At 42.0% G+C, this 12,957-nt stretch overlaps 1 protein-coding gene across 1 annotated transcript in view; it reads right to left on the reverse strand.

Moving 5' to 3' along the window:
• Positions 1-12,957, reverse strand: part of LOC118374309 (collagen alpha-2(IX) chain-like) — a 39,075-nt gene that overhangs the window by 24,783 nt on the left and 1,335 nt on the right. Inside the window, exons 2-14 of the mRNA XM_052469748.1 lie at positions 12,550-12,624; positions 10,833-10,868; positions 10,682-10,744; positions 9,871-9,924; positions 9,071-9,106; positions 7,796-7,819; positions 6,034-6,087; positions 5,848-5,901; positions 4,126-4,176; positions 3,254-3,310; positions 3,022-3,075; positions 892-945; positions 659-712 (exon numbers count right to left, since the gene is read on the reverse strand). Of these exons, the coding sequence (XP_052325708.1) occupies positions 659-712; positions 892-945; positions 3,022-3,075; positions 3,254-3,310; positions 4,126-4,176; positions 5,848-5,901; positions 6,034-6,087; positions 7,796-7,819; positions 9,071-9,106; positions 9,871-9,924; positions 10,682-10,744; positions 10,833-10,868; positions 12,550-12,624 (666 nt within the window). The remainder of the gene's footprint in view (positions 1-658; positions 713-891; positions 946-3,021; positions 3,076-3,253; positions 3,311-4,125; positions 4,177-5,847; positions 5,902-6,033; positions 6,088-7,795; positions 7,820-9,070; positions 9,107-9,870; positions 9,925-10,681; positions 10,745-10,832; positions 10,869-12,549; positions 12,625-12,957) is intronic.

The following is a 12,957-nucleotide window of genomic DNA, read 5'->3' on the forward strand; positions in this document are numbered from 1 at the left end:
TCTGTGTCTGTAGGTAGACTGTGTCTGAAGGTAGACTGTGTTCTGAAGGTAGACTGTGTCTGAAGGTAGACTGTGTCTGAAGGTAGACTGTGTTCTGAAGGTAGACTGTGTTCTGAAGGTAGTCTATGTCTATCTTTCAGAAGAAGATTGTTGTACTTTAGCAAGTGTAACACATCTTCAGAAGTTGTTGTTCTTTGATTTATTATAATTTCCTTCAGTGTCTATGGGGCATGCTAACGAGCGCAAAGATCCTAACCACTGTGATAAAAGGATGATTTGCACTTCACGCTACACACCAACAGCCAGGCATTCTGCTTGGCACCTCGCCTGGGCGCTAACTTGACTAACACAGCTAATGCTAATGCTAAGATGGATGACCTTCCTGGATCATTAACTACAAATGGAGGAACAGTGGTCCCAGACAACCCTTTCTCATTAGAGAATGCAAGAGAGAGAGAGAGAGAGCACATGAGAGAGAGACAGGGAGGGATTGAGTGGGATTGAGTGAGAGAAAAGAGAGATTTTGGATTCTTTCCAAATGTCCCCTTAGAAGGTAACAGGTAGTGTTTATAGTGCAGATAGAAAGAAACCAGGGGAGGAGGGGATGTGGTGGATGGAGAGGGTGGTAAAGGAAGTAGAGAGGTGTGTTGTAACTTACTGCCTCTGCCTTGGGGCCCATCATTCCTGGGTAACCCCTCAATCCCATAGGACCCTATGAGATGGAGAGAAAGCGAGAGTTGAAATAAAGGACATTCTGTCAACGTTGCACGAGTAAAAACGACTTAACATCTGTATTTTATTCTCACAACATTCTAACAACATATGTGCTCTGACCATATTGCTGTACTATAATGTATACATAACATTGTTAACATAGATAAAGGTCATTACCGGGGGTCCTGGGATTCCCTGCTCACCAGAGATGCCGACCTCTCCCTTCGTACCCTGAGAGAGAGACAGACAGACAGACAGACAGACAGACAGACAGACAGACAGACAGACAGACAGACAGACAGATAGACAGACAGACAGACAGACAGACAGACAGGCAGACAGACAGATAGACAGACAGACAGACAGACAGACAGACAGACAGACAGACAGACAGACAGACAGAGACAGACAGACAGACAGACAGACAGACAGACAGATAGACAGATAGACAGACAGACAGACAGACAGACAGACAGACAGACAGACAGACAGACAGACAGACAGACAGACAGACAGACAGACAGACAGACAGACAGACAGACAGACAGATAGACAGACAGACAGACAGACAGACAGACAGGCAGACAGACAGATAGACAGACAGTGAGAAACAGAAATAAATTAAAGTGTGACAATAACATTTCATGCATGTATCTATCGTGAGCTGTAACTTCTGCTACTACATAACTCCTCAGTAAATAACAGCCAACTGAAGACAGTAGAATAAAGTGTTCTCTGTGTGACACCAGGGAGTGTTCTCTGTATGATGACCAGGGAGTGTTCTCTGTATGATGGCCAGGGAGTGTTCTCTGTATGATGGACAGGGAGTCTACTCTGTGTGATACCAGGGAGTGTTCTCTGTATGATGGCCAGGGAGTGTTCTCTGTATGATGGACAGGGAGTCTACTCTGTGTGATACCAGGGAGTGTTCTCTGTGTGATACCAGGGAGTGTTTTCTGTGTGATGGCCAGGGAGTGTACTCTGTATGATGGCCAGGGAGTGTTCTCTGTATGATGGCCAGGGAGTGTTCTCTGTATGATGGCCAGGGTGTGTTCTCTGTATGATGGCCAGTGAGTGTTCTCTGTATGATGGACAGGGAGTCTACTCTGTGTGATACCAGGGAGTGTTCTCTGTGTGATGGCCAGGGAGTGTTCTCTGTATGATGGACAGGGAGTCTACTCTGTGTGATACCAGGGAGTGTTCTCTGTGTGATACCAGGGAGTGTTTTCTGTGTGATGGCCAGGGAGTGTACTCTGTATGATGGCCAGGGAGTGTTCTCTGTATGATGGCCAGGGAGTGTTCTCTGTATGATGGCCAGGGTGTGTTCTCTGTATGATGACCAGGGAGTGTTCTCTGTATGATGGCCAGTGAGTGTACTCTGTATGATGACCAGGGAGTGTTCTCTGTGTGATGGCCAGGGAGTGTTCTCTGTGTGATGGCCAGGGAGTGTACTCTGTGTGATGACCAGGGAGTGTTCTCTGTATGATGACCAGGGAGTGTTCTCTGTGTGATGGCCAGGGAGTGTACTCTGTGTGATGGCCAGGGAGTGTTCTCTGTGTGATGGCCAGGGAGTGTTCTCTGTGTGATGGCCAGGGAGTGTACTCTGTGTGATGACCAGGGAGTGTTCTCTGTATGATGACCAGGGAGTGTTCTCTGTGTGATGGTCAGGGAGTGTACTCTGTGTGATGGCCAGGGAGTGTTCTCTGTGTGATGGCCAGGGAGTGTACTCCGTATGATGGCCTGGGAGTGTTCTCTGTGTGATGGCCAGGGAGTGTCTCTATCTAACTGAGCTGTGATCAGCATAGCCAGACTGAGACAGACAGCCAGACAGACAGTCAGTCAGTCAGTCAGTCAGACAGGCAGAGTGCAGATCAGGTGCTAAACCTTCCTGGCTGAAAGAGTGTCTCGGGTACTACTGGGGCTCATTAGTTATGCTTAATGCTTCAGGCCGAGTCGGCCACTCTAACACCTACTCTCTTATCCACTCCACATGTACCTGGCTCTCAACCATCCCTTTCATCTGGGCTCGCTGCGTGATGCCTGGCTGCCCTGGCCAGGCCTGACTAATCACACCCAAATTAGTGCCAGTCGTGCCTCATTAGCGCTAAGCCTGCTTCATCTACTGGTCATGTGTGTGTGTTTTATTGGAAGCATGAAAAAGACTGCTTTTCACACCCCTGAAGTATTGTAAGATATTGTTTTCAAATATAAATGCTTCAGATAGATCCCGGATCAAAACACAGATAGGCTGAAACATAAAGAAACAGACAGTCAGCCGGTCAGATAGACAGACTATTTAGGACTCACCAGTTTCCCAATGCTGCCAGGCTCTCCCAGCACACCAGCACGACCTTTGTGTCCCTAGAACAGAACAGTTAGTTAGTTTACGGATATAACAATCAATCAATCATGAACTATTTATTCAGTTGATAAATTACATCTCCACCGACAGGAATATTGTACACAGATGACAGAATAACCTTATTTCAGGTCTTGATGGGTAAATATCTAGTTTTTCTCATGATGAGGACTCACATACCTTGACCCCCTGTAGTCCCTGGGGACCCTTAGGCCCTGCTGGGCAGTTGATTGGACACTATTAGAGAGAGAGGGTGAGAGAGAGAGAGAGAGAGAGAGAGAGAGAGAGAGAGAGAGAGAGAGAGAGAGAGAGAGAGAGAGAGAGAGAGAGAGAGAGAGAGAGAGAGGATGAAGGGTCGAGGGGGGAAGGAGAGTGAGAAGAACACTAAAGTAAAATTCAAAGTATAATTGAGTCTGTTTCTCAGCCAAAAGCAAACAAAGTGGCCAATTGATCAGTGTGCTGACTCTCTTTTTCTATGGGTGTCAAATCCCCAGCAGGGCATCACATTATGAGGGACTTGGATTAAGGAGAAGACTAAGGCAGGGATGAAAGAGGGACATGAATGAAGGGAGAGAGGAGATCGAAGGAGGACTGGGAATCCTCTTTCGGTGTTAGATGAAGGGCGAGAGAGGGATGAGAGCAAGAGTGTAAACCGTCTCAGTGACAAAGCCCCTGTCTCTAATGAGAGATAATGAGAGATAGGGAGGAGAACAGAGGAATGGAATTTATCTCCCCTATGTTGGGCACTCAGCATTGGACTTGACTTAGGACTTGTACCGATAGGGGTTTAGTGACAGCGTACCGGAAAGTTCTGTGTCTATATATCACAAGCTACAACCAGATTGCCAGGAGCTCTAGGTTTGAGGATGGATCCTATATGCTTGGGCTAGGAGTTACTGCTTTGTAAGGCTTAATTAGGGTAAACTGTAAGGTATTAAGCCAGGGGAAAGGAGCTATCCAAGGGGCAAGGCCAGAAGGCTGCAATAGACTAGAACAGGTACAAAGAGAAGAGATAAACGATGAGGATGGGTGGAGGTGTGGAGGGATCTTACCTGGAAGTCTGCACTGCCCTCCTCTCCTCCCAAGAACTTCCCCGGAGGACCCTGGAGACAGATTGAGAAGGGGGAGAAAGAAAGAAAGAACATGTAAAAAAGAAAGAAAGAAAGAAAATGTAAAAAAGAAAGAAAGAAAGAAAATGTAAAAAAGAAAGAAAGAAAGAAAGAAAATGTAAAAAAGAAAGAAAGAAAGAAAATGTAAAAAAGAAAGAAAGAAAGAAAATGTAAAAAAGAAAGAAAGAAAGAAAATGTAAAAAAGAAAGAAAGAAAGAAAATGTAAAAAAGAAAGAAAGAAAGAAAGAAAATGTAAAAAAGAAAGAAAGAAAGAAAATGTAAAAAAGAAAGAAAGAAAGAAAACGTAAAAAAGAAAGAAAGAAAGAAAGAAAGAAAATGTAAAAAAGAAAGAAAGAAAGAACATGTAAAAAGAAAGAAAGAAAGAAAGAAAGAAAGAAAGAAAGAAAAAAAGAAAGAAAGAAAGAACATGTAAAAAAGAAAGAAAGAAAGAAAATGTAAAAAAGAAAGAAAGAAAGAAAGAAAATGTAAAAAAGAAAGAAAGAAAGAAAATGTAAAAAAGAAAGAAAGAAAGAAAGAAAGAAAGAAAGAAAGAAAGAAAGAAAAAAATGTAAAAAAGAAAGAAAGAAAATGTAAAAAAGAAAGAAAGAAAGAAAGAAAGAAAGAACATTTAAAAAAGAAAGAAAGAAAGAACATTTAAAAAATAAAGAAAGAAAGAAAGAAAGAAAGAAAGAAAGAAATAAAGAAAATGTTAAAAGAAAGAAAGAAAGAAAATGTTAAAAGAAAGAAATAAAATGTTAAAAGAAAGAAAGAAAGAAAATGTTAAAAGAAAGAAAGAAAGAACATTTAAAAAAGAAAGAAAGAAAGAACATTTAAAAAAGAAAGAAAGAAAAAAAGAAAGAAAGAAAGAGGAAGGGAAACAGATACAGATAGTTTGTTTAACACAGTGCTGGGGCAGCTGTTCTGAGTGTGTGTATACTGAATTAGAGTAAAGCATGCCTCCCTGGGCTGAGGTATGCAGGGAGCAGTGAGATGAGACAGGGGAGACAGATCTAATGGGAATGTATTTACTCTGCAACACCGGTAAACCAAAACAAATAGACTCCCCATGGCTGGGAGCATCACTCTATGAGGCTGCTCCCCACCTGAAATCCCTCATGGAGAGAGATACTGTGGTCCTTCTGTAGCTCAGTTGGTAGAGCATGGCGCTTGTAACGCCAGGGTAGTGGGTTCGATTCCCGGGACCACCCATACGTAGAATGTATGCGCACATGACTGTAAGTCGCTTTGGATAAAAGCGTCTGCTAAATGGCATATGTTATGTTATACCTTGTAGAATAGACTGGGGAGCTAAGATACACACACTGCACAATGTAGAGTTGATGTTGCATTGAGCTGCTCTGCTACACTGAGAATGTGGCGGTCATCTGGACTGGGATTACTGGGTTATTGCTGGAACACTGGTTTCTTGCTTGTAATTAAACGTTGTTATTTTGCGTTAAGTTACTGGTTTCTTACTACATTTTCCTGGTTTCTTGGTGATTTTAAGTAGCTGGTTTCTAGTGCTAGGTGTGTCCTTGCTGGTTTTTACTAATACTAGATGTTTGTTTACTGGGTTATTGCTGGTTTTAGGTGTGTACTTACTGGTATTTACTAGTTCTAAGTGTTTATTTACTGGTTTCTTGCTGGTTCTAGATGTAAACATACTGGTTTTCCTGGGGGTCCTGGAATTCCTGGAGGTCCAGGTTCTCCCAATATGCCCTGAGAGAAGAGGGAGGAAAACGAGGGTGGGAATTAGATGAGAGATAAAGAGTATCTAACATATTACATAACGTGTGCTATCAGACATAAGACAACAACGGTCTTCTTCGACAACAATGGTGAGGGTCTTACCGTAGGTCCAGTCTGTCCAATCTCACCGGGAAGGCCGATTGGGCCTGGTGCTCCCTAGAGAGAGAGAGAGAGAGAGAGAGAGAGAGAGAGAGAGAGAGAGAGAGAGAGAGAGAGGAGAGAGAGAGAGCACAGATTATGTCAGTCCTGGACACTGACAGTAAATCTCAGTAAGACAAAAATAACAGTATTCCAAAAAAGGTCCAGTCGCCAGGACCACGAAAACAAATTCCATCTAGACACTGTTTCCCTAGATCACAAACTATACATACCTTGGCCTAAACATCAGCGCCACAGGTAACTTTCACAAAGCTGTGAACGATCTGAGAATCAAGGCAAGAAGGGCTTTCTATGCCATCAAAAGGAACATAAAATTCAACATACCAATTAGGATCTGGCTAAAAATACTTGAATCAGTTATAGAACCCAATTGCCCTTTATAGTTGTGAGGTCTGGGGTTCGTTCAGCAACCAAGAATTCACAAAATGGGACAAACACCAAATTGAGACTCTGCATGCAGAATTCTGCAAAAATATCCCCCGTGTACAATGTAGAACACCAAATAATGCATGCAGAGCAGAATTAGGCCGATACCCACTAATAATCAAAATCCAGAAAAGAGACGTTAAATTCTACAACCACCTAAAAGGAAGCGAATCCCAAACCTTCCATAACAAAGCCATCACCTGCAGAGAGATGAACCTGGAGAAGAGTCCCCTAAGCAAGCTGGTCGTGGGGCTCTGTTCACAAACACAACACACACCCACAAGAGCCCCAGGACAGCAGCACAATTAGACCCAACCAAATCATGAGAAAACAAAAAGATAATTACTTGACACATTGGAAAGAATTAACAAAAAGACAGAGCAAACTAGAATGCTATTTGGCCCTAAACAGAGAGTACACAGTGGCAGAATACCTGACCACTGTGACTGACCAAAACTTAAGGAAATCTTTGACTATGTACAGACTCAGTGAGCATAGCCTTGCTATTGAGAAAGGCCACAGTAGCCAGACATGGCTCTCAAGAGAAGACAGGCTATGTGCACACTGCCCACAAAATGAGGTGGAAACTGAGCTGCACTTCCTAACCTCCTGCCCAATGTATGACCATATTAGAGACACATATTTCCCTCAGATTACACAGATCCACAAAGAATTCGAAAACAAATCCAATGTTGATAAACTCCTATATCTACTGGGTGAAATTCCACAGTGTGCCATCACAGCAGCAAGATTTGTGACCTGATGCAACAAGAAAAGGGCAACCAGTGAAGAACAAACACCATTGTAAATACAACCCATATTTATGCTTATTTATTTTCCCTTGTGTACTTTAACCATTTGTACATTGTTACAACACTATATAATATGACATTTGTAATTTCTTTATTGTTTTGAAACTTCTGTATGTGTAATGTTTACTGTACATTTTTATTGTTTATTTCACTTTTGTATATTATCTACCTCACTTGCTTTGGCAATGTTAACACATGTTTCCCATGCCAATAAAGCCCGTTGAATAGAATTGAGAGAGAGAGACAGAGACAGACAGAGAGAGACAGAGAGAGACAGAGAGACAGATAGATAGATAGATAGATAGATAGATAGATAGATAGATAGATAGATAGATAGATAGATAGATAGATAGATAGATAGATAGATAGATAGATAGATACAGAGGATACACTACCAGTGTAATTCAGTTCAGAATAATATTTAACTTATGACTTTAATTCTTTATAATAAAAAAATACTGACTTACAGCCAGTCCAGGCAGTCCGGGTCCCTACAGGGAGGGAAAGGGGATTAGAGATGAGTTAAGTCTAAGTATAATCGTATAATCACAAACAAATGTGCATAATGAGTCATGTATGATTTGTTTAAACAATTATCTTCTGTTATTTCAATTAAGAGCATCTGTGTCTACGGAGGCAGAACACAATACAGACAGCAAGCATCAAGCTAACCCTGACTGAGACAATCAATGTGTGTTCAATGTGTCATAATAAGTGATGAAATGAAATATAAACAAAGAAATGAACGTAATTCAGTGATTCATCCATGCATATCACTGACTGACTCCACTCTGTCAATGTAGTTTGTCTAGTAGTCGGTCAAATATAGCTACATAACACCACCTAGTGGTATTCTGCTGTAACTACACATAGTCTTCCTCAACCTGCGAGAGACTTCATTCTTAACCACAGATCTAGGATCAGATTACCGCATGGCAAGCGGTACCGGAGCGCCAAGTCTACGTCCAAAATGCTCCTTAACAGCTATATGCATAGTCCCTTTACCCCTACCTATATGTACAAATTACCTCAACTAGCCTGTACCCCTGCATATTGATTCAGTACCAGTGCCCCCTGTATATAGCCTCGTTATTGTTATTTTATAATGTTACTTTTATTGATTGTTTTATTTTTTTAAACTTTAGATTATTTGGTAAATATTTTCTTAACTCTTCTTGAACTGCACTGTTGGTTAAGGGCTTGTACGTAAGCATTTCACGGTAAGGTCTACAGCAGTTGTATTCGGCGCATGTGACAAATACGATTTGATTTGAGCTAATAAGCAACTTTTCAACTACTTTTTAGCTACTTTGCAACCACATAGCATGTTAGTTAAGCCTTCACCTAACCCTAACCTTAACCCTTTAACCTAACTCCTACACTTGACCCTAACCCCTAACCCTAGCGAGCTAGCTAATGTTAGCCACCTAGCCGCCTAGCTAGAATTCATAACATATCATGTTTTGAAAATTTGTAACATATTGTAAGTTTTGCAAATTCATAACATATAATGCAAATTTTAATTTGCAGCATATCATACAAAGTGGGTGACGGAGAACCAATAATTAATACATACCATTCAAAGTGTAACATATAATACCAAATGCTCTGAGATCAGGTTGGGGGAAAACCCTGGGCCCTATTTATGATTGAGGATTAGTCCCTGTGGTTTTGTAGTGGTCAGGTTATATGTAGTCTGTACTGAACAGTGCTCAGGTTCTGTTGAGCCTGTTGGTACTTACAGTGAGTCCAGGTTCACCACCAGGTCCAGGCTGGCCCTGTAGAAAACAACAACAACAACATGAGGGTTTATTCTCTCACAGTTCACTACAGACATCCAATGGCTGACTACTATGACCTGACATAGCCTGGTTGACAGCCTGTTTCTGCTTCGGTAACACAATGTTAGTGTTGTTAAGTTCTGAAACAGACTGGCACATAGGCTAGTAGTCTAGCTGTCATTCCAGTTCACTTCTGGCGCGCAACCAGAGCAGAGCAAAGAGAGGATTCAGAAAAGGTGTCCGTGAGGAGAAGAAGGAAGGCACTTTAGACCAGTGGGCCTGAACTGTTTTTGACTCTGGACTCAAATTGAACCAGTCCTAGTAAAATAGTCGCTTCATTTTTACCAAAATGCAACCTTTGATGCTATATTGATAGTAAATGTAGCAATTAAATGGCAAGAGAACAACATTCCTACCTTTTTAATTGTCAATAACTCCATATTGCTCATATTGTTGATGAAGAATGTTGGTAAACTCACTGGTTTGAGACCACTAAATCAGCCCGATCTGCAATATAGCTTTGCTAATAACTCTACATTGAAAATACTTAGGTTGAAGGAAAATAGTTCAGAGATAAAACCATTTTAAAATGTAGGTTCATTATACTTTCTACATGCTTTCTAACTGGTTTAAGTCGTTTAAGTTAACACTGGAGTCTTTTTCATTATAAAAATAAAAAAAAACGTTTCACTCAGAAACTACCGAGCCGTGACCCAAATCTGAGAATCATTGCTTTGGACTATTGAGATGAGCCATCTTACTTTAGGTCCAGGGTTCCCGATAGGGCCGCCGTCTCCCTTCGGTCCCATCAAACCCTGTAGAGACGGAGTGATGAAGAGAGAGAGCGAGGGTAAAGAAGAAACAAAAATATTCATTTGGAATTAGTCTCATACAACAAGTGCAGGTAGGGATTTCTGCGTGAGACCTAAATTCCCATTATAACAGTGGAACAGTGGTCTGATTGGATTTGACACGTCCAGATAATCAGCAGGAAAACAAATCCCTGTGGAATGTCTCTCAGCGTGTGACTGTGGGACGAGCAGATTGACTTCCTAGTCCCTTTGTTTAGAGCGAAGCAGTTTCCTCAAAACAGCTACATTCATTCATTACAACATGAAGCTCAGTCTTTCTAGCTTGTTTAAAATATATTAATGCATCAGGATTTACATCAATGCTTTTCTTTTCCTGGAGGTTTCTACAAACACACACATACACAAACACACACACACAAACACACTCACTGCATGGTCGGAACTCGAAGCACAACCATTTCGCTACACTCGCATTAACATCTGCTTATGTGTATGTGACAAATAAAATTTGATTTGATTTGAAACACACACACTCTCTCTTTCTCTCTCTCCCTCTCTCTCTCTCTCTCTCTCTTTTTTTCTCTCTCTCTCTCTCTCTCTCTCTCTCTCTCTCTCTCTCTCTCTCTCTCTCTCCCTCTCTCTCTCTCCCTCTCTCTCTTTTTCTCTCTTTCTCTTGTTCTTCTTCACAAGCTCATCCTTTTTCAATCTCTTTTTGTAACGCTCTCTCACACACTCCGCATCTAATAGATAGAAGACTTACGTCAATGCCGTTCTCTCCGGGACGTCCATCTGGACCAGGCTCACCTGGGTCCCCCTTCAACCCCTACAAACAGAGATCAGGTATACACACACATCAGAGATGTTAAGTAAGGTGCATGAACACCCTTGAACATGCATACACAGTAACTTACTTGTGGGCCAGAAGGTCCAGGAGGTCCTTTTTCCCCCTGTGAAGAGAGAGGAACCAAAACGAGAGACATGATGTTAACAATTTGTTCATACGTTGTATGTTAGCTACTTTTAGAAATTGGTGAATGAAAATCAGTTTATGTAGAAGATGTTGAAGTATTTGGGCTCTATTCAATCTGTATCGAAGTTCAGCATTACAGTGTGAATGAAATGTTCCTGCATTTTTTTATTTAACTAGGCAAGTCAGTTAAGAACAAATTCTTATTTACAATGACAGCCTAGGAACAGTGGGTTAACTGCCTTGTTCAGGGGCAGAACGACAGACCTTGCGGTTGCTGACCCAACACACTAGGCTACCTATGCCACTGCAGTCACAGTAAGCGCTACATATGTTGGCTCAATTGTAAATGACCTTTACATTTCTTCAAAGATACAGATTGAATAGAATCCTTGATGACAGCCCATTGTTGATCTTGAGGGATTGGTGGAACCTCCACTGACCCTACCAGAAGGCTATGGCTGCATCTCAATATTCCAGAGTTACTTCCTTGCCTAATCTCCTTTCCTCAACCAGAACAAACTTTTACTTTAAGTGCTGGACAAGTGAAATCAAATTCCTAGTAGGCAACCTCCACATGGATGCCACCTAGCCAATGTTTCAACTCAGGGATAAGACAGATAATGTAAGGAGAGGAGACAAGGAGAGGAAGCCACTTTAGACTATTGAGTTGCATCCTAGGTAGTGACATCAACCTTTTGCGTATTCACCAATCCAGTTCACCCCACATATCTGCAAGGGTCGGTTTGTCACACGTGGAGAGGAGGATGGGTGAAAATGTTTATTTTAAAATCCAGCCATGACTGACAGCTCATGGTTACTCCGCCCTCAAGGTGGAGTTAGGGAACTTTCCAATCATGATAGGACTAGGTAGGTAACTATAGTGGAAACTAGGTGGAGCTATTGCTGACACCAAACCCACTCAAGTCTGCAACAGAGAGTGAATAAGGGCACGGGGGAGTGAACAACTTTTGGGTATTATCTGCAGCCAGCTCCTGTGGATCAGAATTGGGTTTCACAGCACTCCCATTCCAGCCCACCCTTTGGTGACATCACATATCATAGCAGATAAATGTATGACCCTGGGGCCCTTTCCATTCCAAGTTCCAACCCAGAAGAGGTGATCCATGTTCCCATCAAACATTAACCTGCCAGTCCATAGCCTTCCATTAGTTGGAAAGAGAATGAGCTTCTATGTCCAGCATTGACATATCCAAAACCATTCACGTTAACAGTATATCTATGTGGCTTTGGGGGAGAAACATCTCTCCTACTAATCGCATTGGATACAATCCTACCTTGTAACATCACATTCCTTTTGAATCATACAGGACGAGGCTCACACATTAGGGGTTTTCCATCTCCATTCATGGTCTAATTCTGTATTCTCAACATGTTTTCAGAACCTGGCTTTGCTTAGACTGAGAATACCTCAAAGGTATCACATTACCGCGATATTAGCCCAAACCCCTCTCTTGGGATGGAGGGAAAGCTCCCGACTCAAAGACCTCTCACTGTGGGAAACAGAGCTCTTTTGTGCCGCTCTTTTGTGCCGCCCTCTGGTGGTACAACCGCGTTACTACCACAGCGTGCTCCGTTAGGTACAATGCCTGTCTTTGTGACAACCTGTTGGCGCTGGGTGAGGCGGAGGGGATACTCACATCGATGCCATCAGACCCGGGGGTGCCAGAGGGACCGGGCGGACCGGGATTGCCTTGAGGTCCTGGAGGACCGTTCTGGAAGAAATTAGAACAAAATGGAAGGTTTAGAAATGTGCAAAGGTTTTTTTGAGAATTATTTGGGCTTAGAATGTATCACTTCTTGGCATTCATTCAATTGGATACCTGTTATTTTCATACTGGCAAGTTTTGGGATTTTTGTGCCATTTTACTGTAGGCTTTTTGATAATGGAGACATGGCTAGTTTTGGAGCAGGTGCTAATTGATGAAGGAACAACAATGTGAGGCAATCACACATTATCAAGTGTCATCATACTTCAATCACACTTCATGTGAATAAAATCCTGTAAACAAGAATCACCATAAACACAAAGTAATTGAATCACCTAG

This window comes from Oncorhynchus keta, chromosome 19, assembly GCF_023373465.1.
Source record: "Oncorhynchus keta strain PuntledgeMale-10-30-2019 chromosome 19, Oket_V2, whole genome shotgun sequence".
NCBI classification, from domain to species: Eukaryota; Metazoa; Chordata; class Actinopteri; order Salmoniformes; family Salmonidae; genus Oncorhynchus; species Oncorhynchus keta.